Source organism: Phoca vitulina, unplaced genomic scaffold, assembly GCF_004348235.1.
Source record: "Phoca vitulina isolate PV1807 unplaced genomic scaffold, GSC_HSeal_1.0 scaffold22, whole genome shotgun sequence".
Taxonomy (NCBI): Eukaryota; Metazoa; Chordata; class Mammalia; order Carnivora; family Phocidae; genus Phoca; species Phoca vitulina.
The window spans coordinates 34,865,431-34,877,550 of NW_022589725.1; the positions used below are offsets into that span (position 1 = coordinate 34,865,431).

At 42.2% G+C, this 12,120-nt stretch overlaps 1 protein-coding gene across 1 annotated transcript in view; it reads right to left on the reverse strand.

Moving 5' to 3' along the window:
* The window catches only part of NAPB (NSF attachment protein beta), a 41,889-nt gene extending 31,821 nt beyond the window's left edge, over positions 1-10,068 (reverse strand). Inside the window, exon 1 of the mRNA XM_032419373.1 lies at positions 9,870-10,068. Coding sequence (XP_032275264.1) covers positions 9,870-9,967 — 98 coding nt within the window. The 5' untranslated portion in view covers positions 9,968-10,068. The remainder of the gene's footprint in view (positions 1-9,869) is intronic.
* Positions 10,069-12,120: the final 2,052 nt, after the last annotated feature.

Sequence of the window (12,120 nt, forward strand, 5' to 3'; positions counted from 1 at the left end):
ACCTTTCTTATAGAGGGGAAAATGTGTAGCTGGACCTATTAATAAAACAAATCAAGATACTTAAATATACAGGAAAGCTAAGAACAGTAGTTATTGGATGAACTCAGAAATGACACGTACAACATGACTTACCACAAGAAGTTTTCATATTTAATTTCCATCTTTATGAAAATTCAATCTTCAAACTGAATCTCAATCTGTAAGAAATCCTGGTGAAACTTGTGAATCCCACAGGATAATGGTGGCTGCCTAAATACCAACTTGTCCTTATGTCCTCCAAACCCAGACAGATCAAAAAGCAGCAGATACAACCATGCCAACAGCAAAACTAGGAGACAGAATTCAACAAGACAACTGGAGAAACTAGCAGAGCCAGTGACACTGCTCCCCTTCAGTGACACTTCCTCCTCCTTCCTCTCAGGAAGAGATGCATGGACACAAGAGGGGGTCCAGCAGGCTCCCACAACAGCAGTTCACTGACAGCAACACCCTAGCAAGGAAGGGCTGCACAGTGGGGGAACACAGAGACCAGGTGTAAGACCGAGAGGGCCAAAGCACTGGAACTGGGGAAGTGGAAGGGGAGCTTGGCTAGATGTGGTGGCCTCAGAAGATCCCACTTCTGGGAGAGGCAGAGGTAGTTCCACAGAAGCTTAGGGAAAGAAGGAAAAGAAAACCAGTGATAGAAATAAACTAAGAGTCTTATGAAACAAAGGAGAATCACAGCACTGGGAGTAACACCAAGCCCCTACCCACCCCTCCCTGACACTTTTCATCAAAAAAAAAGTCCTTAATGGTGTCAACAGAAGAGAGGATTTAAACTAAGAAACCTGTGAAAGCACCCAAACCCCTCATCTCCCATTGCAGAAACACATGCTATTATGAGCCCAAGAAACTCCAAGACACTCTAAACAGAAGAAGGCAAGCAGCATCCATACAAAGCTACCATGTAAGAAGTAAGAATAAAACCTTTGCAGCTGACCAAAGTGTTCCCCCAAACTACCACAAGGCAGAGGAGAACAATTCCATATAATTTAAATATTATTAAACATTTACAGATATGAAACTACATCACAGGTCAGAAATTCAAAACTCAGAATGCAAGAGCATGCAGGGGACCAGAATATGCCACCCCAAAATACACCACTTTGGCATAAAGATTATTTTGAGCTAGAGGAAAATGAGAATAGCAGATACAGAAAGATACCTTCTCAGAGCTTCCCCTATCTGACTAAATGCAGAAACTTCTAAGAAATGAGGACTGCCATAAATCCCCTCTCCTGGGAAAGTTTTATGGCCATGAAGCAGATGGAACGTTCATACAGAGATGGGCCTGCACAAACAAACCTTACTCCTTTGTTTCCCAGGGTGCTGCCCTTGGAAGCCTAAAACCTTTTGTCCTGATACTTCTCTACAAATACATTGTTCTCTGTTAAGACGCTATAAGCCCAGTTCTAATAACCCCTTTGAGTTACTCATTGCTGCCATGTTCAATAAACTATTTTTTCTTGTCAGTCTGTCTGAAAAACCTAGGAGAGTAGAGAACAAAGGTGAAGTTCTTCCTTCCCTACATGCACACAAAAAATAAAACCAGGAACTCCTATTTCAAATTCTAGAAGGAAAGAAAAAAAAAGACCAAGTCATCTCAGAAATGAAATCTTAGCTAGAACATACCTACGGGGAGAACAGATTCTATTGACACTGAGGAGAAAAATGGAAACAGCCAAGAGCATGGAAATGGATTCGAGAAAAAATGATAGGATAACTGGAGTCCCTGAAAAGGGGAGTAAAACAAAACAAAATATTGAAATAAGATTTAAAACTACAATTTCAGAAAATTTTATGGAAACAAAAGAAGATATGAATCTAAGTACTGAAAGGGTCTGCCATGTACTGGGAAAACTGACCCACTGAAACACATCTAGTAAGACTATTAGATTTTATACATCAAGAAAATCTCTAGGCTTCCAGGCAAAGTCACTTACAAAATTAAGGAAATCAGGTTAGCTTCAATTAGACTTCAACAGCAACATACAAAGCAAGATGACAGGGGAACAATATATTTGAAGAAACTCAAGGGAAAAAAAGTGTGAGTCAAAGATCACACAGCCAGTCAAGCCAACCAATAGGTACCACTGATCGAAGCAAGAACTTAAGGAATACCACACTGGCTTCCAACTATGGAGATAACTAAGGAACATCAGTAAAAAGGCTGGTGGTGGTGGCACTGAATATGTTTTACTACAGATCAAAGAGAAAAAAAAAAGTAGAGACAGGGTAGAAATATAAAATGGAAACATCTGTTCCAACAAAGTACAAATAACTGAGCCCCGGTCTTCCCACACACATAAGGTGGACAGAGGGGAAAATTTAGAACAGGCTCAGGGACTGGCACATAGGTAATGGGTGTTTTCCCGCATCAAATACTAGAGGCCTACTACAGCTAAGGACATTTTAAAAAAATTCATAGTATAAAGGTTACCAAGTAGAACAAAAATACAAAATTTCCAAAAAAAAAAAAAAAAGGAGAAAAGAGATCATATGAAGAAAGAAAATTAAAACATCATACATAATGAATATAAAGACATAATAAATATAAAGCAAGATGACAGATTTAAAAACCGATCATATACCAGTCATACAAACAATGTAAATGGACTGAAGATTTTTAGATTTGCTCACAAAAAAGCCAACTGTGTGCTCAATAGGAGAGATACAACTAAAATAAAGCTATTCTGAAAGGCTTAATATTAAAAGGACGTCAAAAGTATACCACATACATCAACCAACTTTTGTTTGATTTGTTGCAACCAGAAATAACCCTCAAATCTCCAAAGGCTTCTTTCTCACTCACTTTACCTGTTACTACAGGCCAGTTGTGCTGGTTCTTTCTCCATGTGTCATCTCTCTATTCTGGAATGTAGCCCTATCAGAAGTGTGTGTGTGTGTGTGTGTGTGTGTGTGTGAATGTAGCCCTATCAGAAGTGTGTGTGTGTGTGTGTGTGTGTGTGTGTATTTTTTTTTCCAACTAGGACAGAAGCAAGGGGTGACCCCTGCAGCTTCTGCTCAGGTAGAGTGTGCATCCCCCTTCCACTCCCTCAAAGTCAGTCACGGGCCAGAGCAGAAGACTCAGTGGGGTGGGGAAGCGCACTTTGGCCAGAGCCAGGCAGCACAGGTCACATGGCAGCAGGCAGAATGTATAATCCTCTTACATAATACAGTCCTCAAGCAGGCAAACGCAAATAATAAGAAAGCAAGGATTGCTACCCCAGTATCAGACAAGGCAGAATTTGGGCTCAAAAATACCAAATGAAAGAAAGAAATTCACTCGTCAATGTTAAAGATACAATTCATAATGAAATTATATTAGTTGTGAACATCTACTTACCAAAACATAGTAGCGACCTTCTTAAAGCAGAAACTATAAGAAATGCAAGATAGACAGAAATGCACTTATAAAAGGAGATATGACTATACCCCTTTTAGTCCAAAGCAAGTCAAGTGGACAAAAAACACAGATGTGAAAGGCCTTGACAACATAATCAAAATCTACATCTCAGGGATCTCTATCAAGGCATACAGTCCAATAAGAGAACATCTGCCTTCTTCACAAGTGTGCAGGGGCCATTCATAAACACCAATCATATATCAGGTGGCAAAGAAAACCTTTAGTAAGTTCTCTGATGATAATGAAAGAAAACTAGAAATCAAAGCACCTCCACCTTGAATACAACCCACAAACACTTGAGTTAAAGGGGAAATGAATTAAATAAAAAACACTATATATCAAGATCAGTGGGGGGGGGATACAATTTAAAACATTAACACAGTTTTAAAGGAAAATTCATCCATGAGTATTTGGATCCATATAAATAATAGAAATAGTGAAATAAATACCATCTTCCATTCCCCCCAAAAAGCCAGAGGAAAAAATGGAAGAAAGCAATAGAGTTAAAAGCAGAAAACAGGAAACTAATAAAACCTGTGAGTCAAAATATTAGTTGTTTGAGGAAAGGGATCAAAAGAATCAAGAAAGAAAGGTAAATGCACAAACAGAGAAGTGACAAAGGGAAGGACTACTGAACTAAAGACTGTTCAAAAAAGTCAGTTTAAGGGTTCCACTTAAATCTTCAAAGACCATAGCATGGGGTAAAAGGAAAATCTCTACATTCTTTTTATGAGGCACCTGTAACATCGATACTTCAACCTGATGGGCTACACACAAAAGAACCGTAAAGAAAATAATTCAAAAGAAAATAATTTAAAACAGAATCAAATAGCACATTAAAAAATAATACATTATAATCTATAGGGGTTATTCAAGGAATGCCAGGACAGTTTAACGTATTAGTAACTAAGGAGAAAAATCATGTTTGTCTTCACAGATACTAAAGAGGCCTTCAAAATATAACTCTTGGGGTGCCTGGGTGGCTCAACTGGTTAAGTAAGCATCTGCCTTTAGCTCAGGGGATGATCTCAGGGTCCTCGGATCAAGTCCCCTGTCAGGCTCCTTGCTCAGCAGGGAGTCTGCTTCTCTCCCACCCTCTCCCCCTCCTCACCACTCATGCTCTCTCTCTCTCCCTCTCTGTCTCAAATAAATAAATAAAATCTTTTTAAAAAAAATATGACTCTTCAATCTCTAATAAAAACACTCATTAAAACAGAAGTTGACAGATACTTCATTATCATGAAAAAATATGTACTTTAAGCCAAGAAGTAATAATCTATCAGTTATTTCAATTTTAATTACATTACCATTACTTATAATAAGCTCCATTTAAATACAGAAATGGTTAGCATTCTGAAATTCTACTTCCAATGTTTCCTAACTGTGAACCCTAAGTGTCAGTCGCTGAAAATGCTTTGAAGGCACAAAAGCTTTAGTGATCTTACCATCTAATCAAATGAACACAAAGTGAAGTATAAGAACAGACTGCAAAGTCTCCTAGAACTTGGATGATCCTCTGTCCTGGCTGGCTGGACAGACAACCTTGGCTTATACCCATCTTCCTGGCATCTCAAAAATATCCCAACTTGAACAACCTACTCATGGCCATTCTGTAACTCACAGAAATAGGGAACTATTGAAAAAAATAAATAAAAGTAGAATTGCAGTTTAAATATGTTATTCATATATAAAAGTTAATACTTAGAGGGCGCCTGGGTGGCTCAGTCGTTAAGCGTCTGCCTTCGGCTCAGGTCATGATCCCAGGGTCCTGGGATCGAGCCCCGCATCGGGCTCCCTGCTCAGCGGGAAGCCTGCTTCTCTCCCTCTCCCACTCCCCCTGCTTGTGTTCCCTCTCTCGCTGTGTCTCTCTCTGTCAAATAAATAAATAAAATCTTAAAAAAAAAAAAAAGTTAATACTTAGAGACTGAAAATTAACTAAAATCAGGAGGTAAGAGAAAATGCAAGGCCATGTAACTATTCATTTTTAGCAGAATCATTAGATACTGTCTAAAATTAATAAGTCAGGAAGTAGAAGTATTCCAAAATTATTTAGAATTACAGTGGTAACCATCAGAGAAATTAAACAGGAAGTTAAAAACCATTACTTCTGGGGAGTACGATTTAGGAGAGGGGAGACTCAGGGAATACTTTACTTTTTAACTGGAACTTTTCCATAGTCCTTGCATTTTTCTCACATATGTAGTAGCTACGACATTTATAATAAACACATATTTAGGTAAAACATAGAAGAACGTGACATGAACTCCCTTTCACTCTGTTGCCTTTGCTCTCGAAACCTAAAGAGTAAAAGAAAAAAATCAACATGGTAGGAGCATTCACACACTCTCTCCACCAATATTCACCAAGTGCCTACTGGGTGGTACACACCAAGTGAGGTGTGGGGCAACAGCAGTGATATTAAGACAGACACTCACCAGGAGCTTACATTCTGGAGCCACATACCACCATGGGTCCTCCCTACCTCTTCTAAACAAGTGCACTTCATGGGGCTCACAAGAATGAGAACAGATGGTGAACACTGCAAATGCAAACAGAAAAAGGCCAATCTAGAAAGATTTTATCATTTGATACACAAGCTATAACTTGGCAGTAAAACTAGAAAACAAAAAAACAAAAAAAAAATTTTTTTAAGTGGGGGGTAGGGAGGTAACAGTGGGAGAAGGAAAAAGAAAATCTCAAGCAGGTTCCACACTCAGCAAGGAGTCGGACTCAGGGCTCAATCCCATCACCCTGAGATCATGACCTGAGTGGAAACCAAGAGCTGGATGCTTAACCGACTGAGCCACCCAGGGGCCCCTAATGCTTTACAAATGCTATCATATGTCCTCACCACATTTTGGCAAAATTTAAAAAACAACCTTTGTAGAAATAAAGCCGAGTGAAAAACACTGATAACTGATGGCCTACAATATTTAAGAAATATTCCCAATTTTCAAAAATAGCTAAGAAATTATAGACTCATAATTGCGTCAAGATAATCCAATAAGGTCTTTCATTAAATTTGACGCTGCCAAATTCATGGCTCTTTACAAGCTTTACAACTGGGCAACATCCAAAGGCAGGAGAAGACAGCATTAGCCATGCAGAACATCTTCCAACTGCCATTCTTAAGCAGCCATTCTCTTTGATGTGCACTGTGCAGGCTATCCCCAATCTGGCCTCCTATTAACAAGGAGAAGATAGTAAGAGAGACCTTAGCAATTCAAAACTACTTTACTGTCATACTCAGGCCAGTTTAAGATCTTAATGGCAGTTCATTAAGATTCTACAATTGAATTTGGAAAATTCCATAGCTCATCCTTGGGAACAAATGAAATGAAAACAGAACTCTTTTCGTGGTAGTTTTGCTATACTATGCTAAGCCCTTCAGAAAGAGTAAATTTTAACTCAATACCACAGCTATAAAAACACACCACTGTTTAACTGGCAGTCAAGCAGAAAAGCAGAACACCCATAATAGGTATTTTGTGATGGTTGCATCCCTCAGTGGCTCACTAACATCTTGCAGACAAGCATGGGACTTGTGTCTTGTACACAGAATACACAATTGACCTTTCCTCAGGAATATACAATGTATGTTTTCATTTAGTCTTACTGAAAGCAACAAAAAAGATCAATAGAATAGTAGTGAGAATACAGTATTGCCACAAAACCTGTGTGGGTGGTGGATAAACAGGGGGTGAAGAAGATAAGCTCCTAATACATTTTAATCTGCAGTTAGGATAATGAGAATGAGTCCATGGGAAATATGCTGCAAATGCTGAGCACCTTCTAATGGCTGCCACGTCCTCAAAACAGCATCACCTGTCCCCTTTAAAGCACTAACTGGTCAGCTCTTAAATACATGGGGCTTGGACGATACTGATGATAGGTCGGTGTGCGTGTTCTGTTAATTCAGGGGTCTGACACGGGGAGATGGACTACACTGTGGTGTCAAGAAAGGATAACAAGTAGATGGGAAAATTCTACATTAAAGGAAGGGTGGCAGGGTGGACTAACATGTGCTCCAGCCTAGAAGGATGAGGACAGGTATAAATGATGGAAGACAGGTATATATAATGGAAGATTCTGAACATCTAAAATTGATACAGAATCGGCCTTCCTACTGTAACTGACAGAGAAACTAGGCCTAGTTTTTGGCTTCAAGTAATTATATACTATTAAAACTCACAGAACCCTGAGTACTCGTCATCCCTAAGCTTTCCTGGAGCCAACTACCACTGAAAATAACACAGTTCCCCATAGGATAAATAACACTTAACATGATACAAAACTCTTTCAAATCTTTAATTAAAAGACCAAAGATCTAGTCCTAAAGGTCTTTGGCTCTGAAATTCTGGCAGAGTCACTTAATCTGTCTGGCTCTCTGCTTCCTTGGTAAATAATGGCTGACAATTTTGATGAATATGCTAATTAATATTTCATAATCACCATCTCCAATGGTCCTAAATGTTTTATAAGCATAAACTCACTGAACCCTCACTATGAGATATACTATTATTACCCCTTTTTATAGCAGATGAAACTAACGCACAGAGAAGCTAAGCACCTTGCCCCCCATCCAAAAGCTAAGACATCAACTGTCCTGCCATATCCAGGCCAGGCCTAGGATGCAATGACTTGTGCAAACTAAGTGTGAAGAGTGAAGGTGAAAGTCTTCCTATACCTCCTGTCAATGAAACAGGTGATCAACAATCAAGGAGAAAACAGATGTTTGTTTGTAAACAAAAGCCTTTTCAAAATCCTGTTAGGATTACTGGCTCAAGACTTGGCCTAGTTTCACAAAAACAATAACGCAACACCTCTTCACAAAAAGGAGGGTTCCCCTGAGACCAGTATCAAGTGCTGTAATGTTTTCCTCTGCCAATTATAGATTCTCTTCCAGGGAAGTACATCCTGACTTAAAATCTGCTGTGACATTAAGATCACCTCTAGGCAGGAGGTGCTAGGACATTAAATTTTATTTGAATATATTTTAAATGTTTTGTGAATCACAGAAAGGAGTTACTGTTTGGTGTCAGCATCAAGTATGAGGCAGTACTCCTTCAGTACCAGCGTATATCAGGGTAATGTGTAAAAGGGGAACAACTTATGATTAATTTGCTGTGTTCGAACTACACATCTTACGAGAAATTTAGAAACCAGCTAGGATAAATGCCCTTTGAGAGGTTCCTGAGGAAGGGAACCCTTACCTTTATGCATCTTTGCATCCTGTACTACTGTGCACTGCATGAAACCTGTATCTAAGCATTTCCTGGAGATGTTTTCACAATGGCAAAGTGTTATAATCAAAAGAATGAAGGTGGCAAAACAAGCAGATTCCAAACTGAATTTAGTACAGAAATAAAACTCTAATAATGCAACGATTAAGTACTGATCTTCTCAAAAATAAAAATATGCTCTTGCTGTCGGCAGATCTTTCACTTTCAAAAAGAAAAACAACAACAACAACAACAACAACACACCACCAGGAAATTTCAGCCTCTCTAATCCTAAACAGCTGAATCATTCACATGTTCAAGCTCTGCTTTTTGGGAGGTCCGAACTTAAGACCTTCCCTAGAAGAACATGGAAGAATTACAGAAAATTAACGGGATTCCCCAAAGACGCCGACTTAGACAGGAACTGCGTTATCCTTAAATCAAACAGGAGGCACTGGCAAACCCATCAATCACTGGTGAAGTAAAAAGACTATGCTGAGAAAACGTGTTCGTTCTCCAACGAACATTTATTAAACGTCTACTTGGCGCAAGGCAAACGGGCACACGATCTCTGGAATGGGGGCGCCGCGCCGGTCTGCTCCTCCGCGGGACCCACCTGCCCAGCCAGATGCGCCCAGACGCACCGGCCAGGCGCCGGGGCGGGGGGGGTCCCCGGACCCGCCCCTCCGGCTCCTCCTGGGCTCGCCTCCCACCAACACGGGTCTCCGAGGGACGCGGCTTCAACCGTGGCGAAATGAACAAATCTATCCCGCCGTGGCGGCGACTGCACCCCTCCAGGCGAGGCCGTGGGACGGCCCCCCCGAACCAACGCGGGGATAACGCCGGGGCGGAGGGGGCGTGGGGGCTCGGGGGACTTCAGGGGAGGTCTGGAGGGTGTGTGGGGGCTGAGGGACCCCGAGAGATCCTGGAGGTTCCAGGGGACGTACGGGGGTGAGGTCTGGGGGCCCGAGGGGATCTCTGGGGGGTGCGCGGGGTTGCTGAGAGCCCCTGGGGCGTTCTTGGTAGGGTGTCTCTGGGAGGCTCTAAGGCTTAGGAGCTCTCTGGAAGATGCAGGGGAAATGAGGGCCCACGGGCGTCTCAGGGGAGACAGGGGATTCAACTGGACGCGCGTGGGGGCGGCTGGCTGGGGAGGGGGCCCGCGACGGAGACCCCACTCAGGGCACTCGCGGTCTGGAGCTCACCCAAAGAGCCCTCGGAGGAAGGAGTGGGAGGCCTTGACTCGCTTCTCAGCCTCCGCCATCAGCTGCACCGCCTCACGCTCCTTCCCCGCGTTGTCCATGTCGCCCGCTGCCGCTGCCACAACCTCCTCACCCGGCTCCGACGCGCCTTCCGCGCCTTCGCCCTTCTCTCCCAGAGATGGGGAGCGCAGGCGTGGTGCGCAAGGCCTGTCGGGACTTGTAGTGCCGGGTCGGGCCCTGGAGGCGGAGATGGGTGAGGCGTCAACTACAATTCCCAGAAGGCCGCAGAGCCAGGCGGGGTGGGGATCGGAGCTTGCAGACTGCCGGCGTCCGGGATTTCGGGGCGAGGGGCGTGGCTCTCCGTAGGGGTCTTAGTCCAAGGTGAACTTTAATCGGTTAGTATGCGGGGAAATGGGAGATGACGCGTGGCTTTCTAGTAAGGGTAACCTCAAACACGCCGCATCACGTTGGTTCAGGAATCTCTTGCTCACCACGACTGACACCTGGCAATGGGATGGATGAGGAAACGCGGGATAACAGATTGGAACGTTCAACCTACGCGCAAGTTCTGCAAAAGGGAATCTAACGCAGCCACCGAAAGCAATTTCATTAACCATGTGATGCCCGTCCACCCACCCACCCACCAGCAACAGCTGGAAGAAAGAGCCATTTTTATCTCCAGAGCAAGGCGTTTAAGAATGCATCATTTTCCCCAATATAAATTCAGTTATTTTTCGGTCTCTCCGTATTACAACTTAATGTCGGTCCTCTCTTTCTTGGTTATAAATAAGTTGCATTTATACTATATATGCATAATCCACTCTTCTAATTGACTGAATTATTTTCCATGGATGGGAAGCTTTGAGCTGTCTTATCCTTTACATGGTGCTGGCCGTAGGGGGTGAGTCTCCTGGGGCACAGGCCTGCCTGGAGGACTTCTAATTCCCTAGCAGAAGAATCCATAGATATATGCTATCATGTGCCAACAATTTCCAGGCCTGTCCTGGAGGGGGTGGCTTTTTTTGTTTGTTTTGTTTTTTTGTTTTGTTTTTGTTTTATACAAAATCTAGACCATTTGCATTTGGCAATGCTTAAGCAGAGGTGGTGAAGCACATATGAAAATCACTGCCAAATGAAAATGTGTGACAACGTCAAACTATTAATAAATACACTGTGGGCACTGGCACATGAAATATGTCTAAGAAAATGAAGCCTGTCTTTAGAGAGCAAGGCAATGAAGGCCAAACTCCTAGAAAGGTAACTAAAGCATATGTCGCAGAGTTCATACATTGAAGGAACTCTAGAGATGGAAGTATCAGATCTTCAGGCAGAATTTATTTACTATTACTACATGCAATACTCTAACTTCAAAAACCTAATTTGTGTTCTTTTGAGGCAGTATTGGAGAATAAGGAGGCAGGAAATTAGAGGTGTCAGTAAATGTAGGATTAAAGAGGAAAAACTGCAAAATTGGACATAAGCATTTGAAAAGCAGAGCAGTCCATGGGGATTTCATGGAGTGGAGCCAACTCAAAAGCTCCTAAGTGCAGCATCATTATATTGATTAAAGCAGCTCCCAAAGCTGGCCCAAAGTAACGGATGTTCAAGAAATACTGATCCCTAAGCCGCTAGCTGTTTATATCAGGATCTCCTGAGGTTGGAGTCTAGGAAGTGTACATTTTAATAAGAACTCTCCACACTATTGTAAAGCATACAATTCTAGATTCTCAAATCTGTGGTCAGCTCAAAAGGAGGTAGAATGGACTTCTCTAAGCCAGAACATGCAGCTAGGGGTGGCAGGGTACATCTTGACATTTTTAATGTTTCTGGGTATTTCCTTCATTCTCTTCTTTCTGACAGGCACTCCCATCCTTCCCCAGTCCACACCCATGTAGGGAAAAAACTTTAAACCGTAATTGTTGTGTAGAGCACTTGTTTTCTTATTCCAGAGGCTAGATAAGGGGAGGTGGCAGGGCAGAGAGAAAAACCTCAAAGAATGAGGATGACTGAGAGACAGATGAGGACTCCTCCAAGCAGGAGGGAAAAGGAGACCTGCTCTGCTGTGGGCCAGGGAGAGAGTGAAGCCCTCAAGTAGAAGCTGTCCTAGAGTAGGTCCAAAGGACCCATGACGTACACCTGAGCTGACCAGGATGGTGGCCACTCACTGAAAGAGGCCATTTAAATTTAAATCAAATAATATGAAATCAAATGTAAAATTTTGTTCCTCAGTCACACTAGCCACATTTTAACTGCT